The sequence below is a fragment of the Podarcis filfolensis genome, assembly GCF_964270895.1.
Source record: "Podarcis filfolensis genome assembly, chromosome: 5".
NCBI lineage: Eukaryota > Metazoa > Chordata > Lepidosauria > Squamata > Lacertidae > Podarcis > Podarcis filfolensis.
The window spans coordinates 67,600,812-67,623,641 of record NC_139608.1 but is presented as its reverse complement, the minus strand read 5'-3'; the positions used below and the strand labels follow the sequence as shown (position 1 = coordinate 67,623,641).

General features: G+C 42.4%; 1 protein-coding gene across 3 annotated transcripts in view; it reads left to right on the top strand.

Annotated features, from left to right (window-relative positions):
- OIT3 (oncoprotein induced transcript 3) overlaps nucleotides 1-22,830 on the top strand; it is a 33,713-nt gene that overhangs the window by 5,163 nt on the left and 5,720 nt on the right. For 2 of the 3 annotated variants that reach the window (XM_083614132.1, XM_083614134.1), the window contains exons 2-7: nucleotides 723-1,097; nucleotides 4,272-4,382; nucleotides 8,119-8,241; nucleotides 10,450-10,572; nucleotides 14,817-14,977; nucleotides 17,081-17,496. In XM_083614132.1, the coding sequence (XP_083470258.1) occupies nucleotides 723-1,097; nucleotides 4,272-4,382; nucleotides 8,119-8,241; nucleotides 10,450-10,572; nucleotides 14,817-14,977; nucleotides 17,081-17,496 (1,309 nt within the window). Of the gene's footprint in view, nucleotides 1-722; nucleotides 1,661-1,905; nucleotides 4,383-8,118; nucleotides 8,242-10,449; nucleotides 10,573-14,816; nucleotides 14,978-17,080; nucleotides 17,497-22,830 lie in introns of all 3 variants that reach the window. The other variant, XM_083614133.1, reaches the window with a different exon arrangement.

Sequence of the window (22,830 nt, the reverse complement as noted above, 5' to 3'; positions counted from 1 at the left end):
CATTAAAGTATCTTGAAATGATTTAACAACAACAAAACCCTACGAAAATAATTACAGCAATTATATATATATATACACACACACACACACACACACACACACACACACACACACACACCAATTGCAACATAGACACAGACTGGAACAAAAGGCTTGTTGAGAAAGAGAGACTTTCAGCAGGCACCAAAAGGACAAGAGATGTTTAACAGGAGGGAGTTTTGAAGGGGAGGTGCTCTCATGATAAAGGCCCGATTCCTACATTGTACAGAATGGACCTCCTGATGAGATGTTATCTGCAGGGGGCTCTCTCTCCTGCAGAGCACAGCGACTGGCTGGGTATATAAAGGGAGAGATGATTGCATCTCTTTTTATGGAATTGTTTGTAATGTGTAACTTAATGGGTGTTAACTTGTAAATCGGAGGCTGTGCTGGAGTGCGCATGCTCTGCAAGGGAGAAGATCTTCCTGCTTTGTGGGCATCAGCTTTACAATGAGGTTGAGGACAGTTTGTGACTCTGAATCAAAGGTCAGTCCTGGGTCTGAGTTATTGTGTGATGGATAGAATGTGCTCCAAAATAGAGAATTTGGCCCTCTCCGCCTTAGGCGACTGATTATTTGCCTTTTGCTAATCTTCGTTTCATAAGCCTTTCCCCACATATTCTTGGCCTGTATACTGTTGTTCTTCTGATCGCCACAGGGCAATCTCTTCTTTCCATGTTGCAGCTCTTGATCCTTGCTCTGCCTACATCAGTCTGAATGAACCTTGGAGGAACACTGAACACCACTTCAACGGCTCTCACGACCAGCCCGAGTGTGACAGCCATGTTGACGGGGAATGGTACCGCTTCACTGGGATGGCTGGCGATGCCATGCCCACCTTCTGCATCCCGGAAAACCACTGTGGTACCCATGCTCCAATATGGCTAAATGGTAGCCACCCTCAGGAGTCAGACGGCATTGTCCAGAGGCAGGCCTGTGCAACCTTCAATGGAAACTGCTGCATGTGGAACACAACGGTGGAGGTCAAGGCCTGCCCAGGAGGCTATTATGTCTACCAGTTAACCAAGCCCAGTGTCTGCTTCCATGCCTACTGTGGGCGTAAGTGACCCCCCCAACTTCTTTAGTTGTAAAGAGGGGTTCCCCTTGGGCATATAACAATGACTACAACTTAAATGAAGTTCTACGGTACCTGTGTTGTCATGTATGAAAAATCCCTTCATTCAGTTGTTGATTTCACCGTGGGGACTTCTCATATAAAGTTGTGTTCATTCATATATATAAAAAATAGAACAAAGCTCCCCCTCCTTCCTCAAGCAATTTAAAGCTGGATTTCCAGTTCATCTCTGCATCCCCAGGCAATCTAGTTAATAGCTTCCTGTTGCGTTATTCATTGGTATTTATAGTTTATCACTGAGAAATCTATTTTAGTAATTTATTTCTTCTGGAAAACAATTCCCCCTTGTGCATTGCAATCAGCTGAGGAGGACTCATTTTTTATGGTGGTGCTAGAAAGGCCTTTCTGAAGTGGCATCTTCTTGCTGGAACTCTTTCCTAAAGAAGGGCAGCTGGCTTCATCCCCTTGTCAACTTCTGGAGGTGTGGCCAAGACCTTCACTTTAAGGAAAGCTTTTGCATTGCTGGATTACTTCATGAGATACAGTGGTACCTCGGGTTAAGTACTTAATTCATTCCGGAGGTCTGTTCTTAACCTGAAACTGCTCTTAACCTGAAGCACCACTTTAGCTAATGGGGCCTCCTGCTGCCGCCGCGCCACCGGAGCCTGATTTCTGTTCTTATCCTGAAGCAAAGTTCTTAACCTGAAGCACTATTTCTGGGTTAGTGGAGTGTGTAACCTGAAGCATATGTAACCTGAAGCGTATGTAACCCAAGGTACCACTGTACTGTAGTTTGCTTGCTTTTAGCTGTCTTGTGTGTTTTATACAGCTCTGTTGTTTTGGCTCTTTTTGTAAGTGTTTAAGTTGCTGCACATTTGAGACACAAATCTGCTATGTGTTTTGGGAAGATGTCTGTTCCTATGAAATCTGATCATGCATCTCCAACATGCTATCAATTTGCCCTTAAACTGGAGAAGACTTGGGTTCAAACTGATGCCCAACCATGAATCTCACTAAGTGACCTTGTGTTATTTTCCTAGCTCTCAGTGAAATCTACCTCACTGGGTTTGTGAATTTACAATTTGGATGACAGGGGATCACATATCCTGTCCTGAATTCCTTAGGATGTTGCTGGACTACAATTCCCATCATCCCTGGTCACTGACTATGCTGGCTGGAACTGGTTAGAGTTACGAGTCTCATAACACTCAGAGGGCAATAGATTTCTCATCCCTGCTTCGAGAGCACCTAAAGTAACTTTTTTAATACTGGCCTGTTTTCTAATCTGAATCACTGCTCTCAATTGACAGATATTATTACTGAACACATTTCTTGTACAACTGACTGAATTAAACTGACACTTTAAAAGAAAGGAGTTAATTTTCTTAAAAGCTGAATAAAACACTCCTTTCCTCCCGGATAATAAAAAATCATTTTTATTGCATTGACGACAAATTCAGCCTTCTGTTCTGGCTCTTACCTTGAAAGTGGAATACACACGGACTGGCTTTGATACAGTGATCATGTCAGTTTGATTTATTCAATGCACAAGGCCATACAACATGTGGCCATACAACACACACACTCAGCCATCGCCTCCAATCATAAAATCTGTGAGTTGTTAAATAATCCCGAGGCACTGAAAACTGGATTTCTATTGCAAATAAATGTTGGAGCTATTTGGGATTCCTGCAAATCAGGAATGCGAAAGATGCAAACTGTATGTCACCTTTAAAAAATGCCTCACCTTGGAAAATGTTTTCCTGAAGACAAATGTATTGATTTTCTCCTTTCATGCTCAAAACCTTATCAAACTGAGGTTGCACAGATTAAGGGTTTTGCCAGTACTAGAATCAAATCAATACAGACTCCATGGCTCAGGGAGGGTCAGTATTTGGGCACCAGTGTTTTTAATAGCCATACCAGTCAGAGAATTTCAGCTGGATGAGCTTTTCAAATCCAACTGCTTCAACTGATATTGATGAATCATCCCTGCTGAAAACAAAACAACGCAACCCAGAATAATCAGAATATATCATCAGAAATATTCTTTTCAACGTGTGTTACAAAGAAGGATATTGACAAGCTAGAACGTGAGCAAAGGAGGGTGACCAAGTTGATAAAGGATCTGTAAACAAAGCCTTATGAGGAAAGGTTGAGGGAGTTGGGTATGCTTAGCCTGGATAAGAATAGACACAGAGGAGGTAAGGTAGCCATCTTCAAATATCTACTGGTGTAGTGCCTGATTCAGACATACAAGCTTAGCACTGTTGCATCTAGTTCAGCCCTTCACTTGCACCCTATTAATGTAACTGTGAACATGGAAGGTAATTGCATGTTCAGACCCAGAGACCTCCCCACTAAATAAATTCACACATGACTCAAATTTTAGTTTTGGTTTTTGGCAGAATTTAGGCCACAACTTTATTGATTACAGAAGGTGAGTGGTTGCATAGGCTCTGGTTCGACTAGTTCCCTGCACCCTTGCAGGCAGCGCTGACCCAGGGCACCAGCATAGGTCAGCCCTTGGGTGAACACCTGGAAAGGTGAAAAGCCAGGTACAGACTCTGTTCACCACCCAGATGCCCACCTGGACTCAGGTAAGGGCACAACCCCCTCTCAAGGGTTGACCAAACCAGTTGAGTCCCTGGATTCCTTTAACGGAATACCCTTCACATAGGGATGGCGAGACTGCTCCCCCATTCCTATCACCTGAACCAGTGCCTATCCGCAACCCTACAAGTTGTGATGATTTGCTACACGGCAGGCGAAACCCAAATGGCAACAGCCAATCAGCCAAGTGGGGAAATTCCTGCCGTGCCCCTGTCCCAATGACAGACAACACACGATGGCATAGCAAGGTCAAAGCACAATGCCCTAAAAATAGGGAGAGGTGGGTGGGTGTTCTGAATGCATGAGCCATGCATGGGTCACGTGCATGGGTATAAATAGGTCCCTTGATCCATTTGGACTGCGCCCCATTGGTCAGATTGAACCCATCATCAAGGGACCTACCAATTGGGTGTTGTGGCTAACCAATCAAACCGACCCACAACACAGGGGTTCAGTCTCCAGGTCTCACCGCAACACGTGCCCTCTTTTAGGGAGGACACGATTTACTCCTGTATCTTTAACAATCCTCCTTTGTAATTCTACAGATTTCTACGACATCTGTGACATGATAGATTGCCGGGGCTCTTGTTTGGACACTGGAGACTGCACATGCTCTTTAGGAACAATATTGGGACCTGACGGACAGACCTGCCTTGGTAAGGAAAGATGCAGAAGAGGAGACAAAAGAAGCAAAAGGGAAGTATCAAGGCGGTGGAGATAGAGATAGAGATAGAGATAGAGATAGAGATAGAGATAGAGATAGAGATAGAGATAGAGATAGAGATAGAGATAGAGATAGAGATAGATAGAGATAGAGATAGAGAAAGAGATAGAGAGATAGATAGATAGATAGATAGATAGAGAGAGAGAGAGAGAAGAAATGAGCAAGTAGCTGAAGGATTCCCCCTCTGCTGTTTCATAATTCTGTTCGTTGTCTTTTCACGATCAGTTTCAGAGTGTTGGATGGACTTTTCACAAGTCATGCTTGCAATTTGCTAGTGGAAATACAAGCCATCGGGAATAATCAGTGTATGAGGATGGACTGGAAAACAACCACTACAGAAATAGAGAGGAAAAGTTAGGAAACAAACAAGAACGTAGGAGTAAAAAAAAGAAAACATCTTAAAAATGCACTGCATCGTGAATCTTAGCTACCCATACTGTAAATCCTTTGTAAATACACCTGTGCAAAATACAGAATAGGAACAGTTCAACAGTCAAAGGTTGGAATAAACCAATTTCTCTTAAGGACTAGGTGCTTTCCCAGTAGTCTACCTTTCCTCTCTCTGGCACAGCATGGGCACAGGCATTCAGGAGATCTGCTCTAACGATAGAGCCAGTGTACCATGTGGACAGTCCAAATGTGTAAAGTCCTATGTGCACAGGGCACAAACAGATTGGCTGTCTCCATATGGGGAGTGGAGAGTGTGGCTGTGCTCCAGCGCTGGGTCAGACTTTTCAAATATGGTCCATACTGGCCCAGAGCAAATACCAAAACTGAATTGCAGCTACCCCAACCCAGTGAATGTGCAATCACTAAACTGGATGTTGAGCCAGCACAAACTGTTTGCACTTAAGTTTGTTGTTGCACCCTTGTAAAACCTGAAGAGATCTCAGCTTGCAGAGGAGAAAAGTGGACGAAGGCAATATTTTGGGGGCTAGTTAGGAGGGCTGCACATTGTTTCCATGCTGCCATGATTACATCCATGGCTTAATTATCCTGGCATCTTGGAGACTGTGCGGAAGCATCTAAAACCTCAGAGTCAGACAGTGAATGCTTAGAGCCAGTCAAAGGGCAGCAGCTTTGCTAGCAAAGACCAAATAACATCTCAAGGTTAGTGTAAAGCTAGTCTCATACATATTCACAATCCCAGCACACATCCGCCTCCCATTAGAGACTTTTCCTCTGCTGATCTGTTCAAGTCCTCTCTCACTCAGGGTCAGGTTGTCTCTTATGTGCCTGCAGCCACCAGGGCCGGCCCATTCATGAGGCAAGGTGAAGCAGTGGAAACCAAAGAGGCAGTGCTCCCAAGAGTGCCCAGCTGGCCCTGCCTCCTTTGCAAGAAGCAGCAGTGCCTGTTTCATAATAATAATACCTAATTTGCACTTCATGAACCGGTCTATGAACTGAAACGCAGCTGCAATTTGAAATTGGCAACTTCTCCTTATTTTGTGAGGCAGTTCTCCAGCAAATAAGCATGGATTAAAATGCATATATTAGGGAAACTCTATTAATGCAATCCTCTCATTCTTCTGCCTGAGATCTCTGAGACTTACTCGCCTTCCTAATTAGTTTCCTAAGTTCTGCATAATAACAACTTCAGGTATATTTCAAAAACCATTGCCTTCCTCCTTCCCACATTCTCAAGTTTTCCTTCTGCATTCCCTGTTTCCTAATTGGGGAATCTAGCCGGATTGGGGTCTGGCAATGCTACCACAGCATTGAGCACCATCATCTGAGAGGTCTTTCATCAATCAAGTTAACTGGTTTAGCTTTTCATTCAGCATGCAGTTCCCTGGCTCTATGCTATGAATCTTAATTCTCAGCAGCTCTTTCTGAAATTCCTTTTTTCAAGTTTCTTAAGTTACTGCAGCAATCTTCAAGCCATTTATGGCTTGTAAAGTTTGGATTAATGCCACACTGCCTACTAGCGTGAGCTCTGGTAAATAACAGCTCTTCTTTTAAAAAGCTTTTGAAGATCTGGGGTTGCTTTCAGATGAGCATTCGTCATTCTGATGTTTACTGAGCGTTCAACCTGATCTGTATATGCAAAGTTTGTAGGGAGGTTAGATGGTGCCAGCTATTTATTGAGCATTCGCTCTAATTTGTTTCCATGGCGGGGGGACACGGGTGGTGCTGTGGGTTAAACCACAGAGCCTAGGATTTGCTGATCAGAAGGTCGGCGATTCGAATCCCCACAACGGGGTGAGCTCCCGTTGCTTGGTCCCTGCTCCTGCCAACCTAGCAGTTCAAAAGCGCGTCAAAGTGCAAGTAGATAAGTAGGTGCCACTCTGGCGGGAAGGTAAACGGTGTTTCCGTGCGCTGTTCTGGTTCGCCAGAAGCGGCTTAGTCATGCTGGCCACATGACCCGGAAGCTGTACGCCGGCTCCCTTGGCCAATAAAGTGAGATGAGCGCAGCAACCCCAGAGTCGGCCACGACTGGACCTAATGGTCAGGGGCCCCTTTACCTATTCTACATTTTTCTGCATCACATTCCTTCTCTCAAAAAATCCTTTTAAGGGAAAGCCCATTTGTCATGCAAGAACACCAAATGAACTTTAATTGAGTACCTGAATTTGTGAATATGTAATGGAATTCCACCCAAGGATAGACACAAGTATAGAGGTTCTCTGGGTTTCATCATTGATTAACAGTGCAATCCTACTCAGAATTAATTCCTACTGATTTCAATGGGATTTGCTGCCTAGTAAGCACTACTAATTAATAGAATGCTAATAATAGGGTACTAATGAATCTCCTAATAACATCTCCGCCACTCACCCCATGAAATCTGACCTAGTTCTTAGTCTTTATGCACATAGCTGACAAAGGGATGGCAAAAAACCCATTGAATTAAAATGCCCTGGAAAGGTTTCATTGAGCTATCTAACTAGAAAAAGATCACTTTCAAGAATATGCTGAGTACCTCCCTCTTCTCAGCCCTCTGGAATTTCATGGAAACTGAAAAACTATAGCATATTTTCATCTAGGAATCAGTGGTCTGGTTTGTCTTGATTTCCCCTTCATCTTTTGTAACATTAGTTTAATTGGGTACAGGGATTTCCAGCATTTATTAAGCAGATTTTCCTCTATATTACTCTACAGAAAATGTAATATAGGGGTTGATCTACATACAGGAAAAACCCACTATAAATAAGTCAGAAATTAAATCGTTATAAGAAAAGAAAAAAATGCTATGGAAAATCACTTAGAATTCCCTCCCTCCACCACCATCTGGTGTTGCGTGTTTATAATGCATTCAAAACACTGTTTTTTGACTAATGTAGCTGAGTCCAGATTCAATGAGATTCAAGCTGCACCCAAAGTACTCAGTATGCTCCATGTGTGCTGTGTCATGTAGAAGATTCACCCAAAAACAAACGATGGCACAGACATCTGGTTCATATAATTCTTCCGTTTATTTTTGTGTACCCATGCCCATGTGTGTAATGCAAGTGAGAACACGGCTGTTTCTTTAGACTCAGAATCCTGGCTGTCTTTTCATAACATGTAAGGTGATCCTTACTGCTAGCCTGTGCCACCTAAAGAAAAAAAAATGATTCCCTGATTCAGATTTCATTAATGGAGCAATTGGCTTGCATATTACACTTCTTAATCACCAGCTTCATATTATTAAGTTGTGGATTTGTGGCTCCTGTTTTTCCCCACAGATGAAAATGAATGTGAACAGAATAACGGAGGTTGTAGCGAGTTCTGTGTGAACCTCAAGAACTCCTACCGTTGTGAATGTGGAGTTGGGCGAATTCTAGGGAAGGATGGAAAGACCTGCCAGGGTGAGTAAGGATCCCTTGCTCGAGGTCTTGCATGCCTTTTTACACCTGGGACTGACTCCAGCTACAAAAGCTGAGGCTGGTGAACAGACTCTTTGGCTGGCGTATTGTTTCGGGGTTTTCGTTGGGGTGGGTGTTGCTGTTACTGATGCTATTTATTTGTATATTTTTGTGTCTATAATCATGGTTTATGTGGAAATTGTTCAACTTGCTTGTGTACTTTTGGATGTTTTATTAATTACTTATGACTACTTTTGTTATGTTTGTGTAATTCTTTTCATTTTGTAAGCAGCCTCAAGCATGGTTTTGGCTATGGAAAGCTGGCATACAAATAAAATGATGTATGTATGGCTCCAACAAAACATCTGAAAGGTCACAAGTTTCGCATCCCTGTCTCACAGCATGAGTTGTCTTCCTTAAAAATAATAATAACTAGTTGAATGGGACAGCAACAGAAATGTGAACTACACAATAGGAACTAGAGTACCATAGCAGAGCCCTGTATTGTTAAACGCTTCCTCCGTAGCCTCCCAGCTGGAAATCAATGTCATATGATGTTAAGTGCAACTTTACATTTGCTGTGCAGATTTTAAATAAATGCAACCAGCATTAGTTCTTTGGGACTGCAGCAGGCAGGAAAGTGGGATTTAATCTTCCGCCTCCCCGATTAAGCTTCCAAGAGTAAAATCTCTTCTGAAAGTGCTGTTTACCTTGGGTAAATTATTGGTGCTGTGCCAGTAATTATTGGCCCTTTCCACCAATGTTGTTTCCACTTTTTAAAAAACTGGCCCTTTTTTTTTTAATTGGCAGATTTATATTTGGGTCTAGCTTGGCCCTGGGTTGTTGTCTGCGAATGAATGGTGGAGGGACCACAGGTGTAACCAAGGAAGAAGGCCCTTTAGTTCATCCTCTTCACATACATCAATAATATACTTGTATCTTCATAATCCCACATTCTGGCCTTTGGGGGGAAAGCACTGGTAGCATCCATTTTAATCATTATTTTTTTTGTTTTGTTTTTACTAGGAAGAGTAATTGTTTCCTTTTCAGTAAACGTTGGGAAATTTGTGCTTGCTCTATAGATAGTTTTAAGACTCTGAGGTAATAGGTGACATTTTTCATGCGTTCAATGCTCTCCAAGGAATTTATTGAGCAATATACAATCGAGTTGGTCGGTTTCATATTTACTGATATGCCATGTGGTTTATGAGCCATTCCAGGAAAGATATAATTCACTTTGCAACCACCCCAACATCCATTGCTCAGCCACAAAATCTTCAAAGGATACCATTGGTTTTAATTGTCATAATCTCAGAGTGGTGGGGTTTCCTAGCCTAACACATGGGCACTGATTTAAAGCTCATTTGAACTGCCAAGACCTTGTCAGTCTAAGAAATGCCTTGGATGTTTTGAAAACTTCCTGGAAATTTTTCATTCTTTCTGTATGTACAGAGACTGCCCCAAGGCCCACTCTCCACTCCCATCCTGGTGCCCTCCAAATGTTTTGGACTACAACTCCCATCAGCCCCAGCCTGCAGGATGGGAGTTGTAGCCCAAACTAACTGGAGGACATTAACTTGGAAAAGGCTGCCTTAAAATGGTAGCTGGTCCATATTTGCTACCAACTGTAAACTTGGCAGGATCTCATTTAGGCGTGCATTTAATGGTTAACTGTACACTTAAAAACACAAGTTGTGAAGCCTAAGTTTTACACGTTTTAAAATATTAAAAACTTTTTTTAAGAAAACACACAAAACTGAGAAATTGTGGGTGTCTGCAGATTAGGACAGTACATTGATTCACAGGGAGCAGGAAGTGTGTGTGCTGTTTGCTGCCTCTTCCTCCAAATTGCTGTAACATCCAACAGAGAAAGTCTTATGTACAAGTGCCATTTAAATTAATGAGAGCTGCACAAAAACCACAACCTACTTCCTACTCATGTTCTTCCACCATTCATAGTCACAGTTTCCCATTCATGTCTATTCACAATTCCCATCCATGTTCTTCCACAGTTCCCATTCATATCAATGCGGCTTAGAAAAGATTTTGGCCAGAATGATTGCAAAAGTTAATGGTATAACATATGAAGGTTTATACCACAGATACAATTGCTATAAAATCCCCTTGTTATGGGCAGATAGAGACTTTCATCTCAAGCAGATCTGGGTTGGGCGAAGATTTTTGTGTGTCTGACCGTTTTCTCTATCCTAGAAATTGAAGGTTGCCACAACAACAATGGGGGCTGCAGCCATGTTTGCATCACGGTAGAAGACACCTACCAGTGTGAGTGCCCACGCGGTCTTGTTTTGTCAGATGATAACCACACTTGTCAAGGTAGGACAATGGAGATCGTTAGCGACAAATAGTACATTGTGGCTGGTGCAGGAGAACGTTGCTGGGGAGCAAATGCACCACCTGCTTTCTTTGCCCCCACCCTATTAGAAATGAAGTATATTTTGAAGGAGATCCTCCTAAACGCTGAGGTCAGATCAACAGATCAACCCAATCCATCTAGCCCTGTACATTGGGGAAGATCTCAGTTATGTTCCCTGACCTAGTTTTGGTTCCTCAACACTTGTCTTGGCTGTGTGCTCACCATGGATCCCTCTTCCCTTGTTCAGTGGTTCTTCTGCTACAGTTCACTCCTGCTCGACCTCCCATTTTGATGGGCAAACACAGTATCCGACACCAGCCTGTCACAGCAAAATGCTGACCCACCTGTGAAATTATGCTGCCCTGCATTTGTCAGAGGCATTTGGCAGGTTCATCCTGCAGTAGTTTCTTCTGCAAGGACATTACGTGGGACAAATGTCTCATATGCCCAATAGTGAGCTCATCAGCTTGAGTATCTAGTGCAATGGCAAGACTCTCACATGCTGTGCTCCGGAACAAATGTGTTTAAGGAGCAGCCACTGCACTTTATTAAGCAAAACACATTTATGACCACACATACAATAGTTTATGGGGACATAAAATGTAGACCCTGCCTCCAACTGCATAAATACAGCTTTTTATTAATTCTAATTAGGTGGATGGTGATATAGTTGGTAACAAGGCCAGCAGTTATCCAAAGCAGTTTGCAAATTAATGTTTCACTTTACACTCTTCCTGTAAATTAGTAGTCAACATTACCCTCAATACTGCTGAAGAGAGAGTTATCATATTCCTTGATCAGCTAGGAATTGTTTACGTTTGAGGAAGCACTGAAAGTAATGTACATTTCTGGGACACCAGATATGGAGGGGGAGGGGACACAAAGACAGTGCTTGTGAATGTTGGCAAGAGTGCGCCTTCAGGGGTAAAGTCAAACCATTGGGAGAGTTACAGTGCCTGTTATGGCTACGGAGAACGGTATGGGAGAGACATGTTTTATTGGAGGTGGGGCAGATGAAGGCATCCGGTTTTGCTGCTACAGGTGCAACATGGTGTTTCTTCTCTCATACTTTGGATGGCCATCTGTCATGGATGCTTTAGTTGAGATGACCCTTAGGGTCCCTTCCAACTCTAAGATTCTGTCATTCTATGATTTGCCTCAGAAACATAAGTTGGCCTTCATCTGTAAGGCTGGATGAGGGAAGAAAGAGGTCTGGATAGTACACTTTCTTATGTCCCCCCCCCACTTTAAAAATTGCTTCCAATAAGAAATACATATTTTCTGCCCTTGCCTTACTTGATTAATGAGAGACAGGCCCTCAAACTGGGATCCAAACAGCAGAAAAGCACCAAGCATGCTCATTTATCAAAGAGTTCATTGAATGACTTAATAAATGTCCTAAATCAGGTCTGTGAGCTGATCAATTCATCTATGCAAAGTTATCCATCTGCCAGGTATTACTGGAAATGGTTTCCAAATTGTCCCTCAGAAGCTTGAAAGTACTGTTTGCCTCTCCCTTCGCCGCCCCCCCCCCCGGTAACCTCCTGCTTTCTGGTTTGTTCTCTGGTATTTGGGATACATAGATTACTCTTCATTCTTGTGTATCTACCAGAGCAGTTGCTGAAAGACAGAGAACCTTTGCCTTTTCATTTTCTGTTTCTTGGATTGTGGTGTTGTTGTTGCAGGGTGGGTTGTGGTGGATATTCTTGCTGTTGCTGCTGTTGGTTTTTTAACTTTATTTTATATTTATGTGGAAATGGTGATTTTTGTGGAAATTGTTCAGTCCGGTTGTCCATTTTCTGATGTTTTATTTATTGTTTATGGCTACTTTTGTAATGTTGCATTTACATATTTTTTTCCACATTGAGCATGGTCTGAAAGGAGGCATACAAATAAAATTATGTATGCTTCAGTCACAACAGCACCCTTGATGAAGCCAGGAGGGAAATGCAGGAATATTACTCTTCTGCATACGTGTGTGCACACTTCAGCATATTGTTTCTTATCAAAACTATTTCCTGGAGTGGGCAGATGGTTTAAAAAGTTTTGAACAGTAACATTTGAGGAAAAAGAAAACCGTATTTTATCCAAGATACCAGGAGTCAGAAATCAATGCATCAACTTTAAATGGGGGCAGCACCTGTTTTCATGATTCTGAAAAACCTGGCAAAATCAATGCCTGCTAACTGTTACATTAGCAGGATTCATAAATCTGTACCTTTCCGCACTAAAAATAATTTATAGTCTGTTCATCACTCAAGCTTGAAAATTATGTGTCAGTGAAACAGTGAAGATTGTGTTTCAGAAAATTCCCTAAATATGGATGACAGTGTGTTTGTTTTCCTTCAAATGTTTCCTCACAGAATGTATAGTGATGGCAACAAAGAACACAAACTAGTTAAACTCAAATGGGTAAATATGAAGTGAGTTTTCTGCCTCAGTCAGTAGTAAACTGGAACTTTAACCCATCAGGCAATTTGTGAGGATGGGGCAACATTCCTTGAAAATGTTCCTTCATTGTATATAGGCTGATGGGCACTTTTGATTCTTAGAGGACACTTTATTCTCCAGACACCACTCTAAGGGCCAGAATAATCCAACACCCTCATGGATAGTTAGACTTGATGATAAGTGGTATTGCCTAGTAGTAAAATGTTCACATATATAACTAAGATCAGCAATATGGGGTGAGGCTGAATAATCAATGTACTCCCAGAGCAATCCTTTCAGGAGACAAATTGGCCAGTGGCTCTTTGCCTGTCCAGAATACTCATGAGATAGAAAGATAATGTAACCTTATGCAAAATTGACACAGGCACTGGCCTACATCCAAAAAGCTGCTTAGGCTCACACAAGGGGCTTGTGCTATCCAAATATAGTTTATTTGCTTGACCTTTTAAATTTTAAAAAGGTAAAGGGACCCCGATCGTTAAGTTCAGTCGCGGACGACACTGGGGTTGCTGCGCTCATCTCGCTTTACTGGCCAAGGGAGCTGACGTTTGTCCGCAGACAGTTTTTCCAGATCATGTGGCCAGCATGACTAAGCCGCTTCTGGCGAAACCAGAGCAGCGCACGGAAACACCGTTTGTCTTCCCGCCAGAGCGGTACCTATTTATCTACTTGCACTTTGACCTGCTTTCGAACTGCTAGGTTGGCAGGAGAAAGGACTGAACAATGGGAGCACACTCCTTCACGAACAGCTGGCTAGGCTATGTCACAGAATTCTCCTCCTTTCTTTAAGTAGTTTGTCACACCGCATGTAAAAGTGCCGTTAGTCTTTTGTCAAACTTCCTGTTTTACTCATTTCACTGTGCCTTAAAACAAACAAACAAACAAACAAACATTTTTTTCAGTTTTTAAAATGAGAATGACTTTTAAACAACAAAATACAACAATACAATGCAGATCAGTCAAGTTCATGTCAAGATTAATAAACATTTCATCTGTCTAATTATATAACAAAATAAGTGCCAAGTGTAAGATACATAAATTAAAGTAAACTTGGTGTGTGTGTGTGTGTGTGTAGGAATCCATCAAATACAGTTTACCCCAAGGGATCTCTCCAGAATGTTCCATGTGTTGTCAGTGAATTCCAGACATGTTCTCTCTGAGGTAAATATGAAATAAAACTGTGCCATTGGTTTCACAGTTCTTGGCCAATGATATATTTATTTTTCATTATTCATATATACAATAATATATCTTCTTGCCTTCACGCTACAATGGTAGTCTGGCAATTTCTTAATCTGTGAAGATCAGGTTATCGGTGCCAATGCAATGCTAGCCATATGCAGCATCGCCACAAATGGAGGAGAGTTTCCTATCTGGAAGCGATCTTGATTTGTGGAAGATTAGGATAAAAATAAAATACCTCCCTCTAATACTGAATCATCACAAAAGTGCACATGACACTACTAGATCTCAGAAATACAACGTAAGCACAGTTAAGCTCTCATCCTGAGGGGTGAGGATGTCACAGTAGAGAAGACAGACAGGTCTCTGGGGGATTAAAGAAGCTGAATCTTAAGCTTAAAATAATCATCACATTTTACAAGCCGGCAGATCAAAGCCAGGTTTCCACCAGGCAAGAGGAACCTATATCAGGGAGCATTTGCTGCAGATAAAAGAGGCATCAAAGGAGGACTCGTGCAGCTTCTCTAGGTTTCATTTCCAGCTCACTCACTAGATTTGCTCTTTCCTACAGTCCCTGTCCTGTGCAGATCTACCTCCATAGAGGTGAACATCCCTAAGGATCTAGTTGGAGGGATGGACCTCTCACTCATCAACGGTTCCTGCAAAGGGGTATCCAATGGGACACATGTCAACATCATCTTCTCCCTGAAATCCTGTGGTACAACTATAGATGTACGTATGAATATTAGCTTTTTCCTGTTGGCTGGAAGGATGTATTTCCATTAGAGACTATCAACCCTATAACATTGAATCTGTGCAATTCTGGTGTATGTAAGAATATTCTCAAGAGCACATTGACACTGTAAATCTATGTTGGTTTTACTTCAACCTTTCCAGAACAATTCCAGGAATGAGTGTTTCTGTTATATTAGATTTCAGTATGAGCCACACACTTACACCCAACAGCATACTAAATAAGCAAAAGAACAAGAAACACCTCTGTTAAAATTAGTTTTTAAGAAAATATAGTTTGTTATTCACCTGGCAACAGAGGAGACTGAAGCTGCCCTTTGTTGGCTGACAGAATAATGACACCAGCTCTCAGCTTCCTCAGCTGCTCCTGATCAATCTTATAGCTATGTAATTGAGTTTCTACTCTCTTTTCTGTATTTAAAGTACATTTAAAGTTAGGTTCTTATGTATTTTTAAAGTACATAAGAAGAGCCCTGCTGGATCACTCAGACACCCGTCAAATCCAGCATCCTGTTCTCGGCATTCTGCCTCTCACAAGCTTTTTAATGAAAATTATCACAGCTGGAGTGATTACTCTCTCTTTTTTTCTTATAGCAATTGACACACATTCAATTCTGAAATTTGGGAGAAATTTCTATTTCCCTTATATTCCATATTCCATACCTGTTTCGCTAAACATCCACAAACCACTGGAAATCTTATTTGGTCATCCCTAACATTTCAGCATGCTCACACACTTTCCCTCTTATCTTGGTTAGCATACAGACTAGAAACATGGTTTTTTCTAGCAGGTTCGTAGCTTGGGGGCACTCCTGGATCCTTTGCTGCCACTCAAGGCTCAGGTGGCCTCAGTGGCCTGGAGTGCCTTCCATCAGCTTTGGCTGGTGGCCCAGCTATGCCCCTATCTGGACAGGGATAGCCTAATTACTGTTGTCTATGCTCTGGTTAGGACGCGGGTGGCACTGTGGGGTAAACCACAGAGCCTAGGACTTGGCAATCAGAAGGTCAGCAGTTCGAATCCCCATGACGGGGTGAGCTCCCGTTGCTCGGTCCATGCTCCTGCCAACCTAGCAGTTCAAAAGCACGTCAAAGTGCAAATAGATAAATAGGTACCACTCTGGCGGGAAGGTAAACGGTGTTTCTGTGCGCTGCTCTGGTTTGCCAGAAGTGGCTTAGTCATGCTGGCCACATGACCCGGAAGCTGTACGCCGGCTCCCTCGGCCAATAAAGCGAGATGAGCGCTGCAACCCCAGAGTCGGCCACGACTGGACCTAATGGTCAGGGGTCCCTTTACCTTTACCTTATGCTCTGGTAAGATTACTGCAATACGTTATACATAGGACTGCCTCTGAAGACGCTTTGGAAACTTCAGCTGGTGTAGAATTCAGTGGCCAGGTTGCTCACTGGAGCAAGATGGTTTGAGCATATTACCTGGTCCAACTGCAAAGTGATGGTTTTGACCTATAAACTTTAAATGGCTCAGGACCACAATACCTCAAGGACCGCCTCTTTCCATATGAACCTACCCAGACCCTGAGATCACCTTCTGAGGCCCTTCTTTGTGTTTCTCCTCCTCAAGAGGTCTGGCAGGTGGCAACATGAGAACAGACCTTCTCTGCAGTGGCTCCCTATCTGTGGAATGCTCTCCCCAGGGAAGTTCGCCTGGCGCCTTCATTATACACCTTTAGGTGCCAGGCAAAAACATTCCTTTTTAACCAGGCCTTTGGTTGATCTGATTGACATCCTATGCCCTTTTAAAATGTTGCGGGGTGGGCGTTATAGGATTGTTTTTATTTTGATTATATATATTGTGGTTTTTATGTTGATCTTTTCTGTGAACCTCCCTGAAACCTCCAGGTAAAGGGAAGTATATAAATTCAATAAATAAAATAATTAGAATGATTTTTAAAAGCAAATTTTGACAGTACTGTAGAGTTTCTTGTTCCTAGGAAGCTGTCTTCTGTCCCTCTCCCCCTGCACTCTTGCAGATTCGCTCAGTCATAATAGAATTGTTCCTCTTCACATATTTCCTCGTCTATGTCCATCTAGCTTCACAACATTATCTTTCCTTCTCTGCCCCAGGTGGTAAATGACAAAATCATCGCTACCAATATGGTGACTGGCTTGCCCAAGCAAACGCCTGGCAGCAATGGTGACATCATTGTCCGCACAGGGAAGCTGTTGATCCCTGTGACCTGTGAATTCCCTCGCCACTACACCATGTCAGAGGGCTACGTCCCCAATGTGAAGAACTCGCCGCTTGAGATCGTGAGCCGCAACCGGGGGGTCTTCCCCTTTACCCTCGAGATATTCAAAGACAATGAGTTTGAAGAGGCCTACGGAGATGCTCGCCCCACCCTTAAACTCCGAGATTCTCTGTATTTTGGAATTGAGCCCTTGGTGCATGTGAGTGGTCTTGAGACATTAGTGGAGAGCTGTTTCGCCACCCCTACCTCCAAGACTGACGAGATCCTGAAGTACTATTTGATTCGAGATGGGTGAGTATTGGCGCTGTTTCTTTCATTTCCCTGATGTTCAAAACCCTCTGTTCTTGTTGCTGTTTTGGGTCTCTCAGAGCATGGAGGATAACAGAAAGTGCCACCCCTTTCTCAAGGCAAAATGGTTTTTTTCTGCTGCCCATCAGAACAGTCGCCAGCTGTCATGGCTACCCAGGCAAAGCTACCCACTTCATAAAAAGGAACCAGAGGGAGCTGTTGGGTGAGCAAATGGATGTCTTACAACTGCAGTTACAGGAGCCAACTCTCCCTGTGATTGTAATGACTGGTAATTAATTTGGTGCCAAGAGTTAAAGCCATTTGCCCTTCTTTGTAGGCCATCTGGTGACCCACCATTAGAGCATATTTAACCAATTAGCAGAATTGTGATCTTCAGTGATTGGATTACTTCAGTGGAAAGCCTGCTTAAAGCCCTCAATGAGGCATGGGACTTTCCCCCCTTGCAAAATATTCCTTTATAAAATAAGTCCACCTGGACTGGAGATGTACATACAGTAAGTACTCTGGACTTCCTTCACATCTTACTGTCATTATTTGAAGAGGCCATTTTACACATTCCATTTCCCACCCCCAGTAGCAATAATCCCCACCATAGCAATTGCTGGGGCATAGGACTCTTCAGATATAAGTCAGCAGAAAGGATTTGACCAAGTGCTATAATATATACATAGTTCCATCTCTCCATCTTCCCAAGAATGAGTTCCTGGGTAGACTCTTGCAGGGTCAGTTTTCTTGTGAGGAAAGCATTCTGGAGACTTGGGTGACATGTTTCTGCACATAGAGACCAAACAGAGAGTGAAACAGAAATGCTTTCATTCTCCAATCATGAACTCTATCCTTCCCACTTCAATGTGCTTCTCCTGCAGAGGGGGACAAGGATAAATTGCAGTGGCCTGGCATAGCCCTCAAAGGCCTTCAAGCATATTCTTCACCATCAAGTGCGAAGTCATATGCAAGCCTAGAGAGTTTTGGGGGGGTCGAGAGAGTCATTCTGCGAAAGCAAAGAGCATGTTCGCAGCAACATGTGTAGTGGCTTTTAATTGAATTGTTCCTCAAGCAGTTAGCAGTATGTCAGTATCACTACATCAAGACTTATTACTGTTTGGCCCAAGGACTTCTGTGTTTTCTATACGGGTGGCTCATTAAATCTACCAGGATTCCTTCAGGCACTCCAAAACCTCAGGCTCCAAACATCCACTCGCTGCCTGCAACTTGGAACATTGTGAATGCTTTGTATGTATTTTTAATGGCAGCAGCAAGGAGAAAAAGAGGAACAACAAATGCATAGGAGAAGACAGGAAGCCGAGCTCTGGAGCTTCCAGAACTCCATGTTAATCATGATGAGCAGCTCCTCCTGTTAAAAGGCTCTGGTATATTTATGGCATGTGTGTCCTGCAACCCCATTGCTGCCTTTATCCTCTAGAGGGCATCTCGAGACAGCAAAATGGAGGCTGGGTGTGATGGAACAGGCATAAGGCTGGCTTCAACATACCTTTTATTCTTATTTTTGCCAGTGTCACAAAGTTGGAAATAATTCTCTGAGATTCAACGAACAATTTTGCCAGCTAATGGCCAAAACCAGGATTCAGTTTCACAGATTTAATGCATGGGAGAGAGGGGTACGATTAGACATGTTTCAGCGTTAGGAAGGAGTGCTTAAATCTTTGGGCACTTATACCAGCTGTTGCTTCGATCTGTCCCAAAATTGATAAGGAAACAGGTGAAATCTGTGCCTAGTCCCAGATTGTCTGTCAGAGAAAAAAAGGTGGGGTTCATGTGGAAATAAGTTACAGTAAGAGCTGTTTGCCAGTAGAACAGACTCCCATGAGAGGTGGTGGACTCTCCTTCAATGGCCACCTGTCATGTATGATCTGGCTGAGATTCCTGCATTGCAGCTCAAGGTGACTTAGTGTCCCTTCCAACTATACAAGACTAACCAAGAGAGAGACCCCTTCCTGGCTAAGAGTTGAAAGTGCCTCTCATTTCAGTTGCCATTGGAAAGAAGTGTTCAAAAGCTCTGTGACGTGCAATCGAAGACACCACATACACAGTCCTGCTTGCAGGATTAAGTTCCCTCCCAAGCTACACATTTGGGAGCCTTGTGAGATATTTCTGTTGCTAGCCTGCTGCTCCACTATAGATGGCAAGCAAGTCAGGTTGGCTGGATGTTTCCTCACATAAAGCACCTCGCTTTGTACATAAAAGACCAGCAAGTCAGGCAGGAGGACTAACTTCTCTTGCTGGTATCTATGTGCAGACTATCTTGTGCTTTAGACAAAGCTAACTACTTGCACCACCACCAATTTTTTTTTTTACTCTGGTTTCTCCTCAGATCGTTTTTTCACCACCCCAATTTCTTTTTCCCAAAAACATGTCTTTGTATAAAATATTATCAGAAATTTATAAAATATATCAAAAACTAATTTGTGTAAAACTGTGCCCCTCAAAGGTCATTACTACTGCATGCCTCTGAGGGCGGCTACCTAGTTGGCCTAATGACAGACTGTCTATGTGAGGGGAGTCTTTAAAATGGAGGAACATCAAAGTATTTGGGGTGCAATCCTAAACATGTTTACTAGTGATAAGCCTCATAATGGGACTTCCTTCTGATTAAACCGATTGCGCCGCCAATCCCCCACCTTCAGTCTGAAGTGTTCCAGAGCAGCAATAGATACTGATCATGCATTCCCTCTCTTGTCAAATGAACACACAATCACTAGGCAGTGACTCTGAGACATTTATTTTCATGTTCTTCACCTGCTGTTTAAAGCAAAGCAAAGCAAAGCAAAAAGCATCCATACCCCCAAACTGTATAATCAAAACTGACTGTTACACTGCTGTACCCTTGGGGTTTAAAGTTGTATAAAATACAAGTTCCCCAGGGGGAGCAAGGCTAAAATCTGTCGCAGCAAAAACAACAGAAAGTCCTGAAGCACCGTGAAGACTAATAATGTTATATTGTGGCATATTTCTTTTTTTATATATATAAAATTTTTATTGGTTTTTCAACACATATTAAAAGACAAAACAACACAATACATAAACAAACAAACATATAAACACGTATAATTTCTTGACCTTTCTTTCCTAAAACCTTCTTTCAGCGACTTCCCCATACCTCCCCTTTCTGCATCCCTGTTTTAAATCCTTCCAGCAACCCCTAATTTCAATTTCTCATAGCACTTTCTTTAACTCTTTTTTTTTCCATATCCAATTGTTTGTCACTGCAATTCTATTTTGCATTACCCAAGACATTTTAACATTCATTAATTTTACAACAATTCTTAAGATAAACTTTAAATTTCTTCCAGTCTTCTTCCACCGTCTCTTTCCCTTGGTCACGGATTCTGCCAGTCATTTCCGCCAGTCCCATGTAGTCGATCACCTTGGTCTGCCATTCTTCCAGTGTGGGTAGTTCTTGTGTCTTCCAATACTTTGCTAAGAGTACTCTTGCTGCTGTTGTAGCATACATAAAGAACGTCCTATCTTTCCTTGACACCAATTGACCTACCATGCCCAGGAGGAAAGCTTCTGGTTTCTTCACGAAAGTGCATTTAAGCACCTTTTTCATTTCATTATAAATCATTTCCCAGAAGACCTTAATCCTAGGGCACGTCCACCAAAGGTGGTAAAAGGTACCTTCAGTTTCCTTACATTTCCAACATTTATTATTGGGCGTATGGTAAATTTTTGCCAGCTTGACTGGGGTCATGTACCACCTATATATCATTTTCATAATGTTCTCTCTTAAGGCATTACATGCCGTGAACTTTATACCGGTAGTCCATAACTGTTCCCAGTCAGCAAACATAATGTTATGACCAATGTCTTGTGCCCATTTAATCATAGCTGATTTAACCGTCTCATCCTGTGTATTCCATTTCAACAGCAAGTTATACATTCTTGACAGATTCTTAGTATTGGGTTCCAATAGCTCTATTTCTAATTTTGACCTCTCCACCTGGAAGCCAATTTTCCTGTCCATTTTGAAAACTTCATTTATCTGATAGTAATGAAGCCAATCTCTTACTTTTGACTTCAGTTTCTCATAGCTCTGCAATTTCACTTTTCCCTCCTCATGTTCTATAATTTCCCAATATTTTGGCCATTTGGGTTCCATATTAAGTTTTTTCACTTCCTTAGCTTTATATTGTGGCGTATTTCATGACTTAGTCTCCACTTCATAATATGCAAGGCCTAAGCCACTAGGCCTATTTATTTATTTAAAGCGTTTTTACCACACGCTTTGGTCAGAAAACCACTCTCAGGACAGGTTACAAAGATCAGTAGTAAAACAGACCTGGTGTACTATTTGACAGACATGACACATAAGCAGAAGGAATGGGAAGAGAGGAGGAGAAAAGCAAGCTTGTGCATTACTTCTTAAAGTTGCAGTTCTTATAACACTAAGCTGGGATGGAAACAATTCAAGGGAGCATAGGTGGCTGGTCTCCCAGCAGAGATGATGTAGTAGTTTTGATTTTCTTCTTTCCCTCTGCTCTGCAGTCTGATATACAGGTACTTTCATTACAAACAATTAATGAAATTTCCTTTCAGGATTGTTCTTTTAAACGGTACACTTTTGTAATCAATTAAGAACCAGCCATGCCTTCAAGGGCACCCTTATTGATGAACACTTCGGTAGCATCTGGTGTTTACCTTGTCTTCTAAGATATGTGGGTATTTGTCTTTTCTAGATGCATCTCATAAATTTTATAAATTCCCTCTAGAGACCATCTTTGTACCCGCTGCCTTTGGAGCAATTTTAAAACTGCTAACCCTAAACTCATTTTTTAAATTGAAAATTTGCCAGGCACGTAGCCTGTGGTCTGTGAATAACTGCTTGATACCGACTTCATAATTCTTTATTAGATTGCATGTAAACAACCCTCAAATATGTAGGCTATTTCCACGCACAAAAAACCTGCAAAGGAACTTTATTTCTGCTTTGCTGGATTTAAGCAGAATTTGCTGTTTTCAGATATAACATCTATTTTTGGGCACTGATAGGGCCAACATCCTAGGGAGTCTGAAAAATAAACACTCGCGATAAAGAATTTATACACCATGTTCAGGCTGCATCTGGAGAACTGAGGGAGAAATTCAGTGTCGCCCAATGTTAAGCCTTCCATCAAGGCATTTCAGCTTGCCAGATGGAACAACCCCCACATCCTTTTCAGTGGGGTGAGGTGTGGGCCGCCAACCCACCTAGAGCCAATTTCATAGGGGGGACCCTGATGTACAAACAGAAATCCCTGCAGATGTCTTCTGCCATTGGCAACTGTTCGGTGAATTCCACCCGAATTACAGTGCTCA